Raw genomic sequence first — 23,134 nt, forward strand, 5'->3', positions numbered from 1 at the left:
TTCGCCCGCAGTGCCCCATTACTGTCTCCTCTCCTGCGCCACATGCTGCTGATTACTATAGGAGCGATGGGGGGAGACATCAGCTTTACTAGTGGGCGTTCCTTCTCCCTGCGCTGCGATTGGACAGCGCTACAGCCAAGGAGAAGGAACGGCCACTAGTGAAGCTGATGTCTCCTCCCATCGCTCCGATAGTAATCAGCAGCATGTGGAGCAGGAGAGGAGACAGTAATGGGGGCGCTGCGGGCGAACGGAGCGGCGCCCAGGACTAATGGTGAGTGCTGGGACATCGCTGGGCGCCGCTCTGTGTAGCCTAATAGTGAAAGTCTGGAGTCCCATATAAAGTAGTCAGTCTTTAACACAATACAGGAGGCGGGTGCCGGCAGCAGAATCGCATTGCCGGCACCCTGCCCCTGACGGGGAGCTGCGATCAGCGGCCGTTAACCCCTCAGGTGCGGCACCTAAGGGGTTAACTGCCGCTGATCTGCCAGTACCTGCCTCCTGTATAAAGCGGTAATTATCATTGGTGGTGCAGTGTTCCCCCCTCAACCCCCCATCCCATTAAAATCATTGGTGGCACAGTGTGCCGGCCCCTCTCAACCCCCCAGTATTAAAATCATTGGTGGCAGTGGGCACAGGGTCCTCTCCCCTCCCCCTCATTGGTGGTGCAGTGGCAGCTTCTGATCGGAGCCCCAGCTGTGTAAGCCTGGGGCTCCGATCTGTTAGCATGGCAGCCAGGACGCTACAGAAGCCCTGGTGGTGCAGTGGCAGCTTCTGATCGGAGCCCCAGCTGTGTAAGCCTGGGGCTCCGATCTGTTAGCATGGCAGCCAGGACGCTACAGAAGCCCTGGTGGTGCAGTGGCAGCTTCTGATCGGAGCCCCAGCTGTGTAAGCCTGGGGCTCCGATCGGTTACCATGGCAGCCAGAACGCTACAGAAGCCCTGGTTGCCATGGTAACATCACTGATGCTGTGCGCACAAAGCACAGAGCAGCAGGGACAGTGTAAAGTCCTATTCACCCTGATAGAGATCTATCAGGCTGAATAGGACAAGGGATGAAAGATCCCAGGTTCTAGCCCCTAAGGGGGAAATAGTTATTAAAAAAAAAGTGTAAAAAAAAAAGTAAAAAAAAATCCCACCAAAATATGAAGTATAAATCCCCTTTTCCCAATTTCACATATAAAATATATAAATAATAAACATATTACATATCGCCACGTCAGAAAAGTCCAAACTATTAAAATATAAAAAAAATCTAGGTGGTGAATGCCGGAACAGAAAAAAATAAATAAAAACTGCGCGATTCTCCATTTCTAAAAATGCGGAATGCACGTGGCTTTTTTGGTTTATTTTTTTCGCGTGGTATCGAGTATCGCAATACTTTTTCATGGTATCGAAACCGAATCAAAAATTTGGTATCGCAACAACTCTAGTACATGGTACATACTTTTGTATTTATTTTACTCACTTATATAGTTCTGGCATACTCTGCATTGCTTTACAGACATCATCATTACTCACTGTCCCCAGTGGAGCTCATAATCTAAGTGGGTCATTTACTAATCTGAAATACACCTAAATGGGCTAAATTTAAGACCGCTCGCAAGCTGTCTTACATTTAGAACTGGCACTGGATGCGCTGAAGATATGGAGACTCCTGCACCTCTTCAGAACTTTTGGGGGATCCTCTGCCAGCTATGGGGCTTTATTAAGACTGGCGTCTAAAATACCGGTCCTAATAAATGTGCCCCTAAGTACCATCTCAGTATGTTTTATGGAGTGTGGGAGAAAACTGTAGTATTGCAGATGTTGTCTTTGGTCAGAATATAGACCTAGGACCCCAGTGCTGCAGTGCACCAGTGCTAAACACTGAGTTACCCTGCCTGCCTTCAATTTTTAGCGTACAACATGAAAAGTCATGCCTTGATAATTCTGGTGTTCAGCTAAGTACCTTTTGCATTTATGAATATTTGAATTAGGAATTATGTATTCCTTTTATTTAGCTTTGATATATTGGGTTATCTGTCAGTTGGCTACTGACCCTACGTTCTTATCTACGTTGTGAAATCTAGCAGGATTGTAGGAATCTTTGGCCGAAAGCTGGCATTTACTGTCTGCCAGAAATCAGCCAGATTCCCATCAGATCCCATTGTATTCAATAGGGATCCGACGGTTCTCGGCATTATCTGCTATGCTGGATACGGTGATCTCTGCCAGCCTGTTTCTCTGCCATATTTCACGCCGCAGAAGTGAATGTAGCTTTAGGGGACCAAAGACCTTTTAACGTTAGTGGACACAGGTCCCTGCCATTCCACAAAAATTACTGTATAATAATAGTAAAAATGCATATGTATTTTTCAGAAGTGGTGTACTCGACATCTGTAGGAGATTCAGGTGATTCATTTTCTCCTCACTGGGTATTCTTTTTCAGTTCTGTTAACTGTTGGGGAGGGAAACTTACTTTGTAAATAGAACTACTGTACAAATTGACTCACAAAACAAATACTAAGTTATTGTCCTATGATTTCACAGGGAAAAACAGAACAAGCTTGCCAGCATGTAAGTGCATTAACATGAAAAAGAGCAGGCATCTAAATACACAGTCGAGCCCATTATAATGACCACTTGCTACTTTAATTTTGGCAGAGTGTAGCTCATGAAGGAAGTCGCGTATTGAGCTGACTTGGTGGGTATATAAGGTGTGCGATAGGCTGTCTGCACACACATTACTTGGTGCTGTCATGGGTAAAAAGGGTGATTTATCAGAATTGCAAAAAAGGAATGGTTATTGATTTTGGACCAAGGGAGGCAGTATTTCTGAAACTGCAGTTTGTGAATGGTTTCCATGCTGTTGTGGTGAAAGTGTATCGTGAGTGGACAATTGGGACCATTGGAAACTGCGGAGCAGCCCGTGCCACTGATGTGAGAGGTGAATGTTAGCTACAAAGGTGCATGAGTGCAGATTGACATGATACCATGTAGTGGCTCGCCGCCAAAATAAACCAGGGGTCTACCAGACATGTGTCTAAAAGAGCTCTGTGAACCCTACTACACATGGGGCTCCGAGGCAGACTAATGAAGTTGCATCAACAAAAAAGGCGTTGATTTTTGCTGCAGTATTGTGTCTGGACCTCTGCTTATTTGCAAAGGGTTGCATTCTCTGGTGAGTCATGTTTTCTGCTTCATCGGATGGGTGTTGATGTGTCAGGCCAGAAACATCAGAGAACACACACCCTGCAACCATTGCTAGAAGGACACAAGCTGGTGGTGGCAGCGTTATGGCCTAGGGAATGTTTTTGTGGCATTATCTGGGCCCACTCATGTACAAGGCACTCTCAGTCGATTTGCATACAAATCCATCCTTGCAGATCACATACACCTATTCACTGTCAGTGGATGTGTAGCCAAACTTCAGGCTTGTGACAAGCACAGAGAATTCTCCCCTTTAGATGGAGGATGACAAATTGCGGAGGCAGGTCATGCACAGAGTAAGGCTACGGTCACACACTTAGGCTTCCTGATGCAGTTTTGGATACCAAAACAGGCGTGAATTCAAAAGAGGAGAATTCCTATCTATCCTTTATACTTTTTATCCTTTTATGATCCACTCATGATTTTTGGCTTCCAAAACGGCATCATGATATCTGAGTGTTTGTGCACACCCTAAGGGTCTATTCACACGTCCGTTGTTTCTTTCCTGATCTGTTCCGTTTTTTGCGGAACAGATCTGGACCAGATCTGGACCCATTCATTTTCAATGGGTCCTGAAAAAAAACGGACAGCACAATGTCAGATTTTTTTTCAGGACCCATTGAAAATGAATGGGTCCAGATCTGGTCCAGATCTGTTCAGCAAAAAACGGAACAGATCAGGAAGGAAACAACGGACGTGTGAATAGACCCTAAGGCTGGGTTCACACCTGAGCGTTCCGAAAGGAGCGCTCTGTATGCGCGATTGTACCGGCGTTTACAATCGCGCATACAGAGACAAGCGAACGCCCATTGTCGCGCGTTCCCGAATGTCTATGTACGGGAACGCGCGACAAAACGCCCCAAAGAAGCTCATGTACTTTTTTGAGCGTAGGGCGTTTTGCAGCGCGATCGTACGCGCTGTAAAACGCCCAGGTGTGAACCATTCCCATAGGGAATCATTGGTTTCTCCATGTTGAGCGTTTTACAGCGCGTAGGAACGCGCTGTAAAACGCTCAGGTGTGAACCCAGGGTAAAGATCCATTGACATCTGCAGATAATCTGACCTTAGAGCCCCAATTAACAATATATCAATTTACCCAACAATCATTTATTTCCATTTTAATGTGACAATTAATGTATGTGTGGACGAATGATGGTTCGTACGATCCTTCATTCCCATACATTTTCCATTATTGACGCAGGATTTTGTTTTCCCAAGTCGATGTGCTGCTGACAAACGATTTGTGTCTGCAAAAAGGTGAAATGGACTACAAATGGATGTTTGATTGTCTGTCGATCAATTACTGGTTATGTTTACCCCAGGCATTGTTGGGGAGCAAACCTTCAGGTGGTTATTGGACCTGTGGCCTTTAGTGACCGTACAGAATTTTGCACATAATAAAGGGATATTCTCATATGGACATTTATGACTAATCCATTGGATAAATATTTGTCCATTAGGGGTGGGTACCTCTTCTTAGACACACACCTATTCCAAGAAAGGGACCCCACCTATCTCAAGAATGGGACTTTGTTGCATTCAGCAGTGAAGGGATAAATGGCCACACATGTGCGACTCTCTATATTTTTCTCATATTTGTATTTGATATTTGTATGACCATAAAGCCAATGGATTTCCACACTCATATTAATAAAGCTTGGCTTTAATTCAAGATCCATTAAATCAATTTGAAGAAAGTCTATTTTATTTAAAGGGAACCTGTCATGTGGACTTTTGATTATAATCTAATTATATACAATCCTTAACTAAGTGCCTTAGATGTATTCACTTACTGGTGTGACAGATGGTTACCTCATAATATACACACAAAGATGCCACACGCCGTATGCTAATTAGCTGATTTGAGTCCAGTGTGATGTCAGTGAGTCCAGCGTTTATTTAATTCAGAGCTATAGCCACTCCCCTGCCCACCTGCTGCTGATTCATATGGAAAATAACTGTCAATCAGCAGCAGGTAGGCGGGGAGAGTCAGGCGCTCATAAATATTCATGACTCATCATTATCAGCTAGAGCTTTTCAATACAAGATGTTGGCTGATTGACTGGGTCAATTAAAGAAAGTGACCCAGCATTTTGCTAAGAGAATCAGTCACTTATTTATGTTGCCCTTAGGACACCATAAAACTGGTGACGGGTTCCCTTTAAATAATCCAGTGTCTGTCCTGCATGATCTACACGCAGTGTATTCTTGGGTGACAAGCACTCTACTTATAGATGCACTCTAATGTAGTCACGAAGGCCTCTTTCACATTTCTGTCCGGGTGTGATACGTGCAGCAAATGCATAGCATCCGGACTGAATTCTGACCCATTAATTTCATTGGGTAAGGCCTCGTTCACACGACTGTTGTTTTGGTCCGCATCCAAGCCACAGTATTTGCGGCTCGGATGCGGACCCATTCACTTTCCGCATCCGTTGCTCCGTTCCGTGCTCCGTCAAAAAAATATAACCTGTCCTATTCTTGTCCGTTTTGTGGACTAGAATAGGCAGTTATATTAATGGCTGTCCGCGCCGTTCCGATGCCATCCGTGTTTTGCGGATCGGCAATTTGCGGACTGCAAATTACACACAACGGTCATTTGTATGAGGCCTAAGTGTGTGTTTTTCACACATCTATGTGTTCAGAAAAAATCTCAGCATGTCCTGTATTTTCACGCGGCCTTGGCCCGTATACAAATGAATGGGGTTCGTGTGAAAAACAGAAGGCATCTGGATGCAATGCTTTTTTGCTGATTTTTGCCTGGAGATGCTGAGTGTTATTCTGTCATGTGAAAAATATATGCAATCCAGATACAATCAGGACAGAAAAAAATGTAAACTTGAGCACACAAACAACAGATCCTTTGCAATCCGTATCGCCCATGTGCAAGAGGCATTGTATCAGTGTATACAGATACAATGCTTTGCAAATGTATTCACTCCCCTTTACTTTTTTCATATTTTGGTGCCTCACAACCTGGAATTAACATGGATTGTTTGAAGATTTGCATAATTTGATTTGCAGAACATTCCCACAACGTTGAAGATGTGTGTGTGTGTTTTTTTTTTTTTTTTTTTTTATATTGTGAAGCATACAACAAATAGGACAAAATAACAGAAAAAGTCAATGTGCATACTATTCACCCCCTAAAGTCAATAAGTAACTTTGGATAAGTCTCTGAGCTTGCCACATCTTACCACTGGGATTTTTGCTCATCCTTCCTTGCAAAACTGCCCCAGCTCCTTCAAGTTGGATGGTTTGCGCTTGTGAACAGCAACAAAAATATAAACACAACACTTTCGGTTTTGCTCCTATTTTGCATGAGCTGAACTCAAAGGTCTGAAACATTTTCTACATACACAAAAGACCCATTACTCTCAAATATTGTTCACAAAAGGCCGCCGGACTAAAAGTATGCACGTCTGACTTTTTAGTTTGCTGGCCTCTCACCGCGAACTGCCGTGCTGGGACGGAGAGGTGTCACGGCGAAAAAGCGCCAGGACGGATCCGACAGGGTGAACAGCCTGTCGGATCTGTCCTGCCACTAGTGTGAAAGTACCCTAAGGCACACCTGTGCAATATGTCTAATCAGCACCTTGATATGCCACATCTGTGAGGTAGGATGGATTATCTTGGCAAAAAAGTGCTCACTAACACAGATTTAGACAGATTTGTGAACAATATTTGAGAGTAATGGGTCTTCTGTGTATGTAGAAAATGTTTCAGATTTTTGAGTTCAGCTCATGCAAAATGGGAGCAAAACCGAAAGTGTTGCGTTTACATCTTTGTTCAGTGTAATTTTGTTGGAAAAGATTCAGCAAAACTTGTATTTCATTAATTTGTTGCATGCATGTTGTGGTTGTCCCAGTGCAGGAACCCATGATCAGCTGATGAGGGTAGGTCCATCTCCTAAAGAAGTGAAGTTTTGCATAGTTACAATCTAAGGGTCTATTCACATGTCAGAATTTTGTAATCCGCATCCGTTCCACAAATTTGCTGAATGGAATGCAGACCCATTCATTTCAGTGGTCCCGCAAAAACTGTGTGCTGTCCGCATCCATTGTTCTGTTCCATTATGCGGATCCGCAAAAAAGTAGAGCTTGTCCTGCTATTGTCCGCAAAATGCAGTCCTTGGTCCCATTGTAGTCAAAAATGCGGATGACCTGCGGAATGCATCAATATGTCATCTGCATGTCATCCGCAATATTGCAGATCAGTTTCCAGGAAATAGAAAGATTTTTTATTTATTTTTTAAAGGGAACCTGTCACCGGGATTTTGGGTATAGAGCTGAGGACATGGGTTGCTAGATGGCCGCTAGCACATCCGCAATGCCCAGTCCCCATAGCTCTGTGTGCTTTTATTGTGTCAAAAACACGATTTGATACATATGCAAATTAACTTGAGATGAGTCCTGTCCCTGACTCATCTCACATACAGGACTCATCTCAGGGTAATTTGCATATGTATCAAATCGTGTTTTTTTACACAATAAAAGCGCTGTGGGGACTGGGTATTACGGATGTGCTAGCGGCCATCTAGCAACCCATGTCCTCAGCTCTATACCCAAAATCCCAGTGACAGGTTCCCTTTAAGTACCCTTAGGCTTAGGGGGTGCTGGTCGGCACTGACTGATTCACGCGCATAACAAAACACAAGGTGCATATTAAAATATCGAACACTATACAACGACTATATAAACTGACTATGGCAGTGATGGGCAAACTACGGCCCGGCAGACCTTTATATCCGTCCCGCAGAGCTATCCGGAGGCAGCTGAAGTGGAGATAAGCTCTTCAATTGTGGAAGCTCTCATCTCCATATTAATCTGTATCGCCGTCCTCAGGACAGCGATACAGATGAATGGTGCGGAGAAGCATGAGTGGGGCTTCTCCCTTGCCCGTTTCTCTGATAGGCTACAGGTCTAGTGCCCGTAGCCTATCAGAGGCCGGTGAAGGTGCACCGCCTGAGCCATACAGAGCGGGACACAGACCAGAAGAGCCCTGCATCGCATCACTGACTCACAGCAAAAGGTAAGTATATGTGTTTATTGTTTTTATTATTTATAGTATTCTGTGGCAAGAAGGGGGGTGGGGGCCCTATATACTGGCACAATATTGATTGGTATTATGGAGAAGAGGGGAAGCACTATGGGGGCCACTATGGAGATGAGGGGAAGCACTATGGGAGCCCTATATACTGCCAAAATATGGGGGGGGGGGGCACTATGGAGAAGAGGGGTAGCACTATGGAGAAGAGGGGTAGCACTATGGAGAAGATGGGAAGCACTGTGGGGACCCAATATACTGGCACAATATGAGGAGGGCACTATGGAGAAGAGTGTGCAGCCATGCACAGCCGGCAGCCAAGCAGAGGACCAGAGGACCAATACAAATCCTTCATCGCTTCCTGGTCCTTCAATACTAATGAAGAACTTCCATAATAGAAGCGCTTCATTAGTACCGCATTAAAGACGGCTGTATAAATGTTTTTGTGCTTTATAATGTAATCTTTTTCAGTTTCATCTTATAATAACGTGTGTGTCACTTTCACATTGAGCAGGCTTCTTACAGCGTTCTTAAAGCTGTCTCCTTTCTGATATAAACATGAGAGGAGAGCTCTGGGAGGAGGAGCACAGCCCTGAGTCCCGGGGCTTGGACAGAAAGTGGAGGGGGGAGGGCTGCTTTAGGTGCTGCGTTTTCCCGAATGGTAGCAGCTAGAAACATGCAACTGGTCTTGTTTGAAAGCTGACAACCAGAATGACAGCAAGTCCAAGCAACAGAGGAGAAATCACAGTTAGAAATCGAGTTGGGAATAATCTTGGGTAAAACCTGCTTTTACTTTCACTTTAAGCTGTATTCACAGTATCCCGATTTCTATCAGTGATCTCTTCCCTGTCCTGAACATATTGCTGTCCTTCTGGTATTGTCTGAAGCCCATATCTCTAGCTGGTACCAAACCAGATATATGAGCAGTTAAAGCAGCCCCCCCTCTCCCTATCAGTGTGGAGGAGAATGCAGAAGCAGCTGCAGAGCTGACAGGAGGAGAGAAAGATCGATGGTAAAATATATAGAAATGTGACATAATAATCAGTGTAGTGACCCACATACTAAAATTGTTAGTTTTACTCACACAGTGAACGCTGCAAAAAAAAAAAAATCTACAAAATAATGTAAAAATTGCAGTTTATTTTTTATCTTTCCTCCTAAAATTAAAATAATTTATTTAATGCACTATATATATACCACAAAATGGTTCCTAAAAAACCTTTTAATGTGACTATTAAGAGGCTAAAACAAATGCTTTACTGATCGTGTAATTGCAGGGCTCGTCTCTGGTTAGCTGTATGTGAGAAGATGCACACTGCTCTAGTGTTGTTGCGATACCAAAATTTTGATTAGATTTCGATACCATAAAAAAGTATGGCTATACTCAATACCATTCGATACCACGCCAAAAAAGCAGCGTGCATTTTATGGAACGTCCGGCCCATAACCGAACAGTCCGATCCTATTTTTTGTGGGTACAAGGTGACTAAAAAATTGCAAATCGCGTGTTATTTATTTATTTTTTTGTTTGTTACGGTATTCACCGCATAGGAGATTTATTTTTTATATTTTAATAGTTTGCACTTTTTTGGGTGTGGCGATATATAATGTTTATTAATTTATATATTTTATATGTAAAATAGGGAAAGGGGGCGATTTAAACTTATTTTTTTTATATATATTTTTTTTTTAGTACTGGGGGAAAGGGGGTGGGGCGCACTGTGCCACCAAAGAAGATATGTAACCTTTTAATACAAATACAGGAGGCGGGTGTCGGCACAACAGAATCTCATAGCAGTCGCCCAACCTCTATGACAGGGCGCTGCGATCCGCGGCAGTTAACCCCTCAGGTGCTGAACCTGAGGGGTTAACTGCCAAGGATCGCAGCGCCCTGTCATAGAGGTCGGGTGCCTGCTATGTGATTCTGCTGCCGCCACCTATATTTGTATGAATCGGTAAGTTATCATTATTGGTGGCGCAGTGGCCACAGCTCCTCCCCTTCTCCGCCCCTCTCTCTTCTTATTGGCAGCAGCGTCACGGGAGGGAGGGAGAGACTCCTTCTCCCCTGTTATGCTGAGGAGAACATGGCACACGTGGTAAATGTTGAATCCCGGTATTGAATCGATATCGGTACAAAAGTATTGATTGGGTATTAATAATTTGATACCTGCAACCCTACACTGCTCTGGCGTAGTGGGGGAAGTTATCTGAATTCTGATTGGTCTTGTCTGTCTCTGGTTAGCTGTATGCGAGAGGATGCAAACTGCTCTGGGGTAGTGGGGGAGGTTATCTGCATTCTGATTGGTCCTGGTAAGTGACGGAAATGCAGGATGGCCTCAAGGACATGGCAAAGATCATCATAGGAAGTGCAGCAGAGGCCATCTTAGGAAGATGCTGAAATGGAGGCACAGAAAAATAGGGCTAATAAGGGCTGAATACAGACATCAGAAAGGTAAAATTAGCTGAAAAGTAAAGCTTCATGAATATCTTCCCTTCAGCATCACATATGTTAGGAATTTCATTTTTGGTAGTGAAATGGCAGTTACACTTTAATGTTCATTTTTACCAACAATATAAAAAGGTTTGTCTTTGTTTAATGACTTAATTTGCATAAACAGAATGTGTCTGGGCACACAGAGTAGGAAGGAAGTAAACGATTAGTTGCCGGTCAAATATGCTAATTCTTCCATGTCTCAAAGCTACATTTCTTGGTAAAAATTTGTATATTTGGTATTTATGACTAAAATGAATTGCCGGGTTTTCATATGGTATACCTATTGGTCAAAAGAACATAGCAGTTCCTTTATTTACTGTTCAATAAACTGTGGATCCCAAATCTGAATTTTTTTATTTACATGTGTCTTGTCTATAACTATGCATATGTAAAGAAATGCCAAGTTGCCATGGTCCTGAAGTTGGTTCTTAAAAGGAATGTGTCATCAGAACGGATCCGTCTTCAAAATGCTTTCAGTGTTACTATGGCAGCCAGGACGCTATTAAAGTCCTGGTTGCCATAGTAGGAGCGGGGGAGCGGTATACTTACAGTCCGCGTGGCTCCCGGGGCGCTCCAGAGTGACGTCAGAGCGCTTGGGGCGCCCTGAAGTCACTCTGGAGCGCCCCGGGAGCCGCATGGACGGTAAGTATGCTGCTCCCCGCTACACTTTACCATGGCTGCCAGGACTTTAGCTTCCCGGCAGCCATGGTAACCATTGAGAAAAAGCTAAACGTCGGATCCGGCAATGCGCTGAAACGACGTTTAGCTTAAGGCCGGATCTGGATCAATGCCTTTCAATGGGCATTAATTCCGGATCCGGCCTTGCGTGCAGCATGCTGTGGTATTTTCTCCGGCCAAAAAACGTTCCGTGCCGGAACTGAAGACATCCTGATGCTTCCTGAACGGATTTCACTCCATTCAGAATGCATTAGGATAAAACTGATCAGGATTCTTCCGGCATAGAGCCCCGACGACGGAACTCTATGCCGGAAGAAAAGAACGCAGATGTGAAAGAGCCCTAACATGTTTTTAAATAATTTTTGTTATTTTTCATTTTCCAGGTCAATATCTATATTTAAACAAAAAACATTAAATCCTGCAGTTTTCGCACTAGCCACTAAGACTAATAATAGGGTTACCTGCTTATTACTACATAGATTATAATGATAGATAAGACAGGATCAACCATTCACAATAGATGTTTGTCAAATCTCCTCTATACTTTCATTGTACAATGACATCTGCACAGGTCACAGAGCATACCTGGAAAACTCTCCCAAAGAAGTCAATGAGGTCCCTTCACTCCATTGTGTCTATGGAACATGTGGCTGCCGTAAAGCAATTTTCCTAATGCTTTCTAAATGTGTTAAAGGGCTTCTGTCACATCCCCAAAGTCATTTTTTTATTTTTTTTAGGCTATTTAAAATCCTTTATACTGCGATTTTTCTATATATAGGGCTCTTACCCTTTTCTGTTGGCTAGTTTCTTTAAAAAACTGCACTTTTATAATATGTAAGTTGGGCTACTTTCACACTAGCGTTCGGGTGTCCGCTTGTGAGCTCCGTTTGAAGGGGCTCACAAGCGGCCCCGAACGCATCCGTCCAGCACTAATGCATTCTGAGTGGACGCGGATCCGCTCAGAATGCATCAGTCTGGCAGCGTTCAGCCTCCGCTCCGCTCAGCAGGCGGACACCTGAACGCTGCTTGCAGCGTTCGGGTGTCCGCCTGGCCGTGCGGATCCGTCCAGACTTACAATGTAAGTCAATGGGGACTGGTCCGTTTGAAGATGACACACTATGGCTCAATCTTCAAACTGATCCGTCCCCCATTGACTTTCAATGTAAAAGTCTGGATGGATCCGTTTAGGCTACTTTCACACTTAGAATTTTTTTTACAATATAATGCAGACGGATCCGTTCTGAACGGAGCCACCTTCTGCATTATATGGGCGGCTGAACGCTAGTGTGAAAGTAGCCTAACCTCTCTACCAGCAAGTAGGGCGTCTACTTGCTGGTAGCCGCCGCATCCTCCTTTCAAAAAAACGCCCCCTCCTCCTGCTAATTGACAGGGCCAGCGAGTGCTCTCCTCCTCCGGCTGGCCCTGTCTGCAATTCAAATCCCGCGCCTGCACCTCATTCGGCGCAGGCGCTCTGAGAGAAGGACGCTCGCTTCCTCAGCACTTCCTCAGGAATCGGCGCAGGCTAACTGAGGAAGTGGGTCCATTCACACGTCCGCAAATTGGGGAACGGATGCGGACCCATTCACTTTCAATGGGGCTGGAACGGATGCAAATCCACATTTCCGGGATCCGCATCAGTTTTTTCGGCATCCCTTTTTTTTCGGGATCCGCAATTTTATTCCTGAAAAAAATAGAACATGTCCTATTCTTGTCCGCAATTGTGGACCAGAAAAGGCATTTTCTATTATAGTGGCTGTGATGTGCTGTCCGCAAATTGTGGATCTCACATTGCAGGTGTCCGACGTGTGAATGGACTCTTATTTTCATGACTATGAAAATTGTAGATTCACACTGAAGGCATCAAAACAACTGAAAATATGTCATATTCTAGGTTCTTCAAAGTAGCCACCTTTTGCTTTGATTACTGCTTTGCACACTCTTGGCATTCTCTTGATGAGCTTCAAGAGGTAGTCACCGAAATGGTCTTCCAACAGTCTTGAAGGAGTTCCCAGAGATGCTTAGCACTTGTTGGCCCTTTTGCCTTCACTCTGCTGTCCAGCTCACCCCAAACCATCTTGAGTGGGTTCAGTTCCGGTCATCTGGCGCAGCACCCCATCACTCTCCTTCATGGTCAAATAGCCCTTACACAGCCTGGAGGTGTGTTTGGGGTCATTGTCCTGTTGAAAAATAAATGATGGTCCAACTAAACGCAAACCGGATGGAATAGAATGCCGCTGCAAGATGCTGTGGTAGCCATGCTGGTTCAGTATGCCTTAAATTTTCAATAAATCCCCAACAGTGTCACCAGCAAAGCACCATCACACCATCACACCTCCTCCTCCATGCTTCACGGTGGGAACCAGGCATGTAGAGTCCATCCGTTCACCTTTTCTGCGTCGCACAAAGACACGGTTGTTGGAACCAAAGATCTCAAATTTGGACTCATCAGACCAAAGCACAGATTTCCACTGGTCTAATGTCCATTCCTTGTGTTCTTTAGCCCAAACAAGTCTCTTCTGCTTGTTGCCTGTCCTTAGCAGTGGTTTCCTAGCAGATATTCTGCCATGAAGGCCTGATTCACACAGTCTCCTCTTAACAGTTGTTCTAGAGATGTGTCTGCTGCTAGAACTCTGTGTGGCATTGACCTGGTCTCTAATCTGAGCTGCTGTTAACCTGCGATTTCTGAGGCTGGTGACTCGGATGAACTTATTCTCCGCAGCAGAGGTGACTCTTGGTCTTACTTTCCTGGGGCGGTCCGCATGTGAGCTAGTTTCTTTGTAGCGCTTGATGGTTTTTGTGACTGCACTTGGGGACACTTTCAAAGTTTTCCAAATTTTTCGGACTGACTGACCTTCATTTTTTAAAGTAATGATGGCCACTCGTTTTTCTTTACTTAGCTGCTTTTTTCTTGCCATAATACATAATCTTGCCATTTCTTGCAACTGTATGTTGTGGCTGGCGCCACAATCTTGGTCTTGCTTTAAAGATTATGCTACTGTCACACTAGCGGTTTTGCTGTATCCGGCAGGGTCTACCAAAAACGCTTCCGTTACTGATAATACAACTGTCTGCATCCGTTATGAACGGATCCGGTTGTATTATCTGTAACATAGCCAAGACGGATCCGTCATGAACTCCATTGAAAATCAATGGGGGACGAATCTGTTTTCTATTGTGTCAGAGAAAACGGATCCGTCCCCAGGACGGAAAGCAAAATAAATCATGTTGCGGTTTGCTCTCTAGTATGGGAACACAACCAAATGGAGCGGAATGCATTTTGGAGCGTTCCTTTCTGTTCAGTTCAGTTTTGTCCCCAATGACAATGAATGGGGAAAAAACTGAAGCGTTTTTTTCTGGTATTGAGCACCTATGACTGAACGCAATACCGGAAAACTTAAACGCTCGTGTGAAAGTACCCTTAGATAGGTTTAAATGAAGCCCATTCTGGGATGAGATATATCCTTGGCTTCTGAAGTTCCACCCTGCAAGGGCATATGAGATACATCCTTGACAGTTAATGGCTATTGACATCTTTGGGGAAATTTTTTTAATTTTTTTTTTTTTTGCATTCTACACATTTAGGCTGTCATTTTTCCAATTGGTTTTATACCACCAGTTCCTGTTTCCATTTCCTATGGAATGGATAGGACAATTTTGTGGAGAGCAAAGGATTAGGCTGCAGGTCCCCGGAATACGCTGAATGGGGGTTACCTGGTTCGGTGTAAGTCTCCTCTAGGAGCCACCTGGTAAGCCTGGATTCTGCCTTCTGGGTCCTGGAATTCTTTTTCGGGCTGGTGTTCCTGGGCAGTCCCGGCGGCACTGGGAGGTGTGGCCGGCACGCCGGAGCTTCCTGGCGGTGCTCAGGAGGTCCGGGGCCTCCCTCTTCGGCTTTACTGCCTGGGCGCATTACGCGGCGGGGAGCGGAGAGAGGCGAAATCTCGCGTGAGCGGGCGAGAACCGGAAGCGCGCGGCACAACTTCCGGTATTTGGAGCACTCACAGTGCGTTCTGGAAGTGGGGGAGGAGTTCTACTAAAGACCGCACGGGAGCACCAGCAGGGACCCGACCTGGGGATTCAAATGTTCTCTTAAGCGCGCGGTCAGAAGGAGACCAGCCAGCCTACCGGAAAACTTAAACCTCCTATGGAAAACGCTCTTTCCTTGCCTTCTACCATGGAGTATGAGTGCAGTCAGCGCACCGACCCGCAGGAGGGTCACGAAGTTAGACCGGTACTCCTGGTGGGGTAAGGGGGATCTTTCCCCAGCCTTTTCTTTCGTTAATAGTTTTTAAAGGGGGTCTTCTTTTCTAGTCTCTATTTTTAGACAATTAAGGAGGGCCCTAGAAAGGCTACCTCAAAGACCAGAGGGAAAGAATGTGCGGTTTGCAAGAGGAAGCTTGCCCCTTCCTGGTCAAAAATTTTATGTCAGCATTGTGTCGACAAAGTGGTGGAAGAGGAGTCCCCATCTCTACTCCAAAGAATTAAGGATTTTGTGAAATCTGAAGTGTCTAATTCCATGAAAATGTTTAAAAAGTGCCTCTCTTCCTCAGCCTCTGGCAAGTAAGGCCTCTCTGCCATGATTTCAGATTTGAAGAAACCACGGGTAGACCCCTATTTTCCCCTGATTGATACAGAATCTTTACTAAAGGCTATCCGTGCTACTATGAAAGTAGATGAATCCAGAGAACAAAAGTCTGTTCAGGTTATTATGTTCGGTGACCTGGGACATAGAAAAAACTGGGTTTTTCCAGTAAATGAAAATATAAAGTTTCTGATCCAAAAGGAATGGAAGAAACTGTTCCAAAAAATGTAAAAAGGAAATATCCCTTTTAATAAGGCTGATTCTGCTAGTTGGGATAGGCCTCCTAAACTGGATGCCCCCATTGCCAAAATCTCAAACGTCTGCCTTACCATTTGAAGACCTTGGCACCCTAAAAGACCCAATGGATAGACGGGCTGAGGTTTACCTGAAAAAAAGTTTGGGAGGCGTTTAAACTAAATATTGTCACTAGGGGTGCACCGAAATTTCGGTGGCCGAAAATATCGGCCGAGAATGCACCTAATCTGTTTCTGCCGATATTTTTACATATCGGCCGGAAATAGCGGGGAGGGACTGGGAGGAGGAGCTGGGGGCCGGTGCGTTCACTGTGCTCCGGCCCCCAGCTCCAGTAGTTATAAAATGTTGTACAATTAATAAGCATTCTATTCATTTGGCCCCCCTCTGCAGTATTACATTCAATACAGCCACATCCTACTCACAGGGCTGTGCTGGCCGGCCGGGCAGACGAGCGGCAGCGTCACGACTGACGTCACATGCCTGCGCCGCCTCCTTCATTCAGAAAGTAGGCCGGGCACATGACGTCAGTTGTGACGCTGCCGCTCCTCTGCCCGGCCGGCCAGCATTAAGATGACAGCCCTGTGAGTATGATGTGGCTGTATTGAATGTAATACTGCAGAGGGGGCCTCATGAATAGAATGCTTATTAATTGTACAACATTTTATAACTACTGGAGCTGGGGGCCGGAGCACAGTGAACGCACCGGCCCCCAGCTCCTCCTCCCAGTCCCTCACCCGCTATTTTGAAATATTTTCTATTAATCTATTAATTGTACAATGGGGGCTGTGGATGGCACTGTTATGGGGTGGGGGTCTGTGGATGGCACTGTTATGGGGTGGGTGCAGGGCCGGCGCTACCCATAAGCAGAGTAGGCCACCGCGTAGAGCGCACTCTGCCTGGGGGCGCCGGCGCTCTGGAGTCCGAATCCCGACTAGCCGCCACCACGCCCCCTACTTGTGATCCATCTAAGTAACATCTTCCTCTGATTCCCGACTAGCCACCGCCCGCGCCACGCCCCCTACTTGTGATCCAAATCTGACATCATTCATCTGCGGCTTCTTGACTCCTCCTGTACTTGCCGGCCGGATCAAGGATGTCCTGGGATGTGCGCCTGCGCGGGCATGAGTTTTTTTTCAGTCACTTCGGCGCAAAATCACGCGAGACCGGAGGTCACGGGTCTCGTGCCGATACTCATGATCGTATCTTATCCAACGTCATATCCGGGGGACAACAGGAAGTGACGTGACGACTCAGGGTATTGAAATATTACGGGGTAGGGAAATATCACTAGACACCCGCGGCAAGTACAGACTACAGGATCATCAGCGTCAGCGAGCGACACAAGTACGTACGGGGGGTTGTTTGGCGGCAATTTCAAATTACATAATGGGCATTGTGCACTGTGGGGGCAGTATTACTTAGTGTAGGCACTGGGGGGAAAATTACATAATGGGCATTGTGCACTGTGGGGGCAGTATTACTAAGTGTGGGCACTGGGGGGTAAATTACATAATGGGCATTGTGCACTGTGGGGGCAGTATTACTTAGTGGGGGCAAATTACATAATGGGCATTGTGCACTGTGGGGGCAGTATTACTTAGTGGGGGCACTGGGGGGCAAATACATAATGGAGGGCAGTGTGGGGGTCTGACTGGGCGGAGTCAAGGGGCGGGGTCAAGGGGGCGGCAAAATTTGCTTTCGCCTAGGGTGGCAAAAATCCTTGCACCAGCCCTGGGTGGGTGGGGGTCTGTGGATGGCACTGTTATAGGGTGGGTGGGGGTCTGTGGATGGCACTGTTATGAGGTGGGGGGGTCTGTGGATGGCACTGTTATGAGGTGGGGGGGGGTCTGTGGATGGCACTGTTATGGGGTGGGTGGGGGTCTGTGGATGGCACTGTTATGGGGTGGGTGGGGGTCTGTGGATGGCACTGTTATGAGGTGGGGGGGTCTGTGGATGGCACTGTTATGGGGTGGGGGGTCTTTTAAAAGTATTTGGGCAGAAAGGCAGTTTCGGTTTCGGTCAAGGGGTATCCTGAATTTTCGGTTTCGGACCAGAATTTTCATTTCGGTGCACCCCTAATTGTCACCACTTCCACTGCTAGATCTTTAAAATTGTGGCTACAAGGATTGGAATTGGGAGGTTTCACAGGATCCATTAATCTTCGGCTACAAGGCAGACTTGCTATGTAAACTCAGCGCTGAAGGTTAAAACCACAGTGTCAGAGCCAGCATGAAATCTACGCCAGCGGCTTCAAGACATATTTCAGGGCAGAGGAGACAGAGATTCCATTTAAAAGAGCCCAGCCTCTGCTCGTCAGTCTCGTTACCTGGTATGTGGAGGCCGCATCGTGCTCGTCAGAGGCGCAGTCCTGAGGCAATACATCAGGTCGTCTCAGGGGGAGCATTACACTATACATGAATTATAATACAAGGCGCAGAGTAGACACAGGACTCCGGAGCTCCCCAACATGTCTCCAGTGAACGGGCGGCTCTGACGAATCAGTGGGAGGAGCTCTCCTCACCTACCTGACCAGCAGATTGTAGTTCGCGGGTTAGACCTGGCAGCCAATGGCAAAGTGGGTAGGCGGGGCTTTCTCCTGACACCGCAGCTCGTCTGCTAAGTATAAAAGGAACCACAGAAGAAAAAGCCGGCACGCAGCAGACTCCTTGAAAGCCTTATTTTTTTTTCTTAAAGAGACAGCAGAAGAGGGTTTAGGCGCAAATGGCGACAAGACTACAAAGACTAACACCATTTTAGTCGCCATCTGGAGCACTGCTATGTCTAAGATCCTAGATTTTTACAAAGCGGTCTAGAAAAGAACCTAAGGTCTAGCACTCTCAAGGTACAAGTATCTGCCCTTGGTGCCTTTTTTGACTTTCCGATTGCAAACCACCCCTGGGTTAGGAGATTCTTTAAAGCCTTCCTTGTAGCAATTACCTCAGCCAGACGTGTGGGAGAAATGTCAGCCTTCTCAACATCTCCGCCCTATATTAACATCTTGGATGACAGAGTGCTTATCGGACCAGATCCCTCTTTTCTTCCGAAAGTAGTATCCATGTTCCATAGAACCCAAGACATTGGGGGGGGGGGGGGGAGGGAGGGAAGGAAATGGGGTCAATCCAGATCGATTGTGGGGGCCATTACGTTGACCTATTCTTAAGCGGGACAATCTCCTGCGGGATTTGGTGCACATTCCACCAGATCAGTTTCCACTTAATGGGCGGAGAGGGCTAATGCTTCCCTAGAACAGATTTGTAGAGCAGCCAGCTGGCAGTCTCCGTGTACCGTTTTTTGCCATTACAGATTAGATCTAGGCTCCAGAGATCAGCTAGCCTTTGGTAGAAAGGTCCTCCAGGCAGTAGTCTCCCATCCCCCCTCCTAAAATGGTTTACTATTCTAGTCGTCTCTCAAGGATGCTGTCATGGGCGTAAGGGAAATTTAAGATTACACTTCTCGGTAATCAGAGGATTTTGTGTGAAGGTGTATTTTAGGACAAGTTTTTGCGATTAACTGGTGGTATAGGAGCAGTGCCCCTCCTTAAGAGCTCTCCACGAAAGTTCCTGTTTCCTGTCCTGGATGGAGGCGGTCTCTCAAGGGTGCTGTCATGGGCTCATGGGAAAAGTGATTACTGGTGAGTGTAATCTTAAAATTATTTATTATTATTATTTTTTTTGGAACTGCTTCCGTACTGGATGATTTTCCATTTTTGTTTTTTTTGTTTGTTCTTGTGTTTTCGTTTTTTCCCTTCCGGCCTTCCCGGAGCCATTATTTCCTCTTTTTTTTTTTTTTTTTTTTTTTTTTGTGGGAAAAGTTGTTGGCACCATTTAATATTGCATACAATAAAATAGGAAGCTGGAAACAAAATTCCCAATGGGGTGGAATTGGAAAAAATTACACAATTTGACCACAATTTAAAGGTTTTGTTTTTATGGAGTTTCCTATGCGGTAAAACTGACCTGTTTCTTTCATTCTCTTGTTCGATACAATTACAACAATACCACATTTGTAGTTTTTCTTATGTTTTAATACTTAAAACCAGGAGGTGAAGCGAATTACGAAACAGCCATTTTGACTTTTTCCGTTATGCCATTCGCCATATGGAATACATTTTTTTAAAATATATTTTAATAGTACAGGTGTTTTCAGACATGACAATGTCGATGATGTTTATTTTAATTTTTTTTATGCTTTATTCTTGGAAAAGGGGAGTTATTTTAATTTTTTAAATATTTTTAAACTTTTTTTAAAAACTTTTTTAAAGTCACCCTAGATGACTAAGAAATCATTAACTTGCTCCTGCAATAGCATTAAATTGGTAAAACATTTTAGTGCTCCACTGCTATGTTCTTATGAAGCCCAGCCACCTGCAGGGCTCCATAGCAACTTCTCTGAAAGCCCTGGTTTCTTCAGCAAGCCCAGGACTCTCCATTTTAACCAACAGCTCAACTGATTGCCCCATGGGAGAGCCAGAACAGCCCCAGGAGCGCATGCTTCCAAGATTTACACCTCTCGGGTGCCATTTGACAACAGCATCTGAGGGGTTAAATGTCTGCGATCAGCATCATCACCAATTGCAGACATTAGCCCCTGGTGTCTGCTGTGTGAAATGAATTGAAAATCTGGAAAGTGTGGCATGCATTTGTTTTCATTTTCCCCTGAGTCAATATTGTGTAGGACCACCTTTCACTGCAATTATAGCTGCAAGTCTTTCTAGTTATGTCTCGACCAGCTTTGCACATCTAGAGCCTGAAATTTTTACCCATTCTTTGCAAAATAGCTCAGTCAGATTGGATAGAGTGCGTCTGTGAACAGCAATTTACATGTCTTCAACTCTGACCAGCTTCCCTGTCCCTGCTGAAGAAAAGTATCCCCACAGCATGACGCTGCCACCACATTTCACTGGCTGTTCAGGGAGATGTGCAGTGTTAATTTTTTGACACACACAATGTTTTGCATTTAGTCCTAAAAGTTCAACTTTGGTCTCATCTGACCAGTGCTCCTTCTTCTCCATGTTTGCTGTGTCCCCTACCGGGCAACTGCAAAGGGGACTTATTATGGCTTACGTTCAAAAATGGCATTGTTCTTGCCTTTTTCCATAAAGGCCAGATTTGTGGAGTAAATGACTAATAGAGTATACTGTTTCATTTTAGTAGTATACATGCCTTAGTCCAGACTCTCGCTGTGTGCAGTAGTGTGAGTTCCCGTTCTGACCTGTGGTCCTCTGACAGGATGGCACTGCATTACAATGAGTTATAATGCCGTGTGGCCCCTGGGACACCTGGAATCTTCAAAATTACACTGGCAGCACGGTCTGTGTAATCCAGGTCACAGAAAGCATTGCGCAAACAGTAAATGACTGCTCAGATGCTGTGGTTGAAATTGACCCCTGGATATGAGGGGTTAAAGGTCTGGGTGGGTGACTACTATGTAAAACTTTGCTGCCTACTCAGCTCCTAAGCATGGATTATCTTTAAAGACATACAGTCAACCTGTAAGGTGGATGTCAGGAAGCACTACCACAAACATTTTTATTCTCTGACCGGTTAGAAATGTACAGTACATGATATAAACTGTAGTGAAGGTAACTTTCTTATTGGTGACTCTATTTGTGAGTTATCCTCTCCGTTCTGATCCTCAGCTGTGTCATGTGACCAAGACGATTACCTTCACTACAGAATAGATCATGTTGCTGATGCAGCTGATAACTGGAGGACAAGGCATTTTCTCAGATAAGATTCATTACAAAGTTTCTTATATAAAAAAATTCACCTCTACTATTGATTTATGCAAAGTACCATTTCACTCTTCCTGTGCTGTTTTATAACAACTTTCCTGATTAGCCGAACATTAATATTAATTGGTGGGGGATAGCTATGGCTATGGGCGGTTTAAGATTTTACTAATCTTGAGCAATTATGTTTTTCTTTTTGAAGCTTAACAAGCAGCAGCTACAGACAATACGAGAGAGATTCCAGTCTTTCCTTAAAGGTGACACACAAATAGTGGCTGATGAAGCTTTTATAAATGCTGTCAAAAGTTACTATGAGGTAAGTGTATCAATATTTAATATCTAATCATTATTCTGGACTTTTTTAAATTCTGTATTTTGCAAACTCTAGTGTAAGTAAGCAAAGGATATTCTAAAAATACCATTTATATAATATTCTTCCTTAGAATAACATTTGTCTGATTGTTCAATATTAGTTATATCCCCTTAGTATAAACAAATTGGGGTATATTAATTATAATCAGCTCCTGCTGTATCGTATGTACGGTCCCGTTCTAGTGCCGGTGTTCATATCTAATTATAAAAAGCGTTGGTTACTTTACCACCCTTGAATCTGCGGCGATCTCTCTGTTTCGTATTGTGGCGGAATAGCAGCGGCCGCTTAGTTCAGCTGGTTAGTCAGCGCCGCGTCCCACGTGATCTGGAAAGTGTGCCTCGTTGTGCTATAGTATCTTGCGCGCTCAAGTCCCCCTGTGTTAGTGCACACGCTACAAAGCTGGCAAGGAAATTGGTAATATTAGGTTTGCTGGAGACTCATAATGGATATGTAATCCTGGGTTGAATGCAGTCAATCTTTAAAACGCCACTCTGTCCATATATTATAACCAAGTGGTTATAATATATGGACAGAGGGGCGTTTTAAAGATTGACTGCAGTCACTAAGGGGGTATAACTAATATTGAACAATCAGACAAATGTTATTCTAAGGAAGAGTGAATATTGTATGAATGGTATTTTTAGAATACTGGTGAACATTATATGAACAACATATGAACTTCTTTGGACGTACAACCACATATGGGGTTATAATTAAATTAGCCCATCACTAGGATTTATGGTGACAGCAAAACTCCTTTAAGTGTGTCCACTCTCTGATGCAATATAGG

The 23,134-nt window shown here is 44.8% G+C and overlaps 1 protein-coding gene across 5 annotated transcripts in view; it reads left to right on the forward strand.

The window, feature by feature from the left end:
- CADPS2 (calcium dependent secretion activator 2) overlaps positions 1-23,134 on the forward strand; it is a 605,828-nt gene that overhangs the window by 83,078 nt on the left and 499,616 nt on the right. For all 5 annotated transcript variants that reach the window (XM_044280279.1, XM_044280275.1, XM_044280277.1 and 2 more), the window contains exon 2: positions 22,174-22,287. In XM_044280279.1, coding sequence (XP_044136214.1) covers positions 22,174-22,287 — 114 coding nt within the window. The remainder of the gene's footprint in view (positions 1-22,173; positions 22,288-23,134) is intronic.

The sequence above is a fragment of the Bufo gargarizans genome, chromosome 2, assembly GCF_014858855.1.
Source record: "Bufo gargarizans isolate SCDJY-AF-19 chromosome 2, ASM1485885v1, whole genome shotgun sequence".
NCBI classification, from domain to species: domain Eukaryota; kingdom Metazoa; phylum Chordata; class Amphibia; order Anura; family Bufonidae; genus Bufo; species Bufo gargarizans.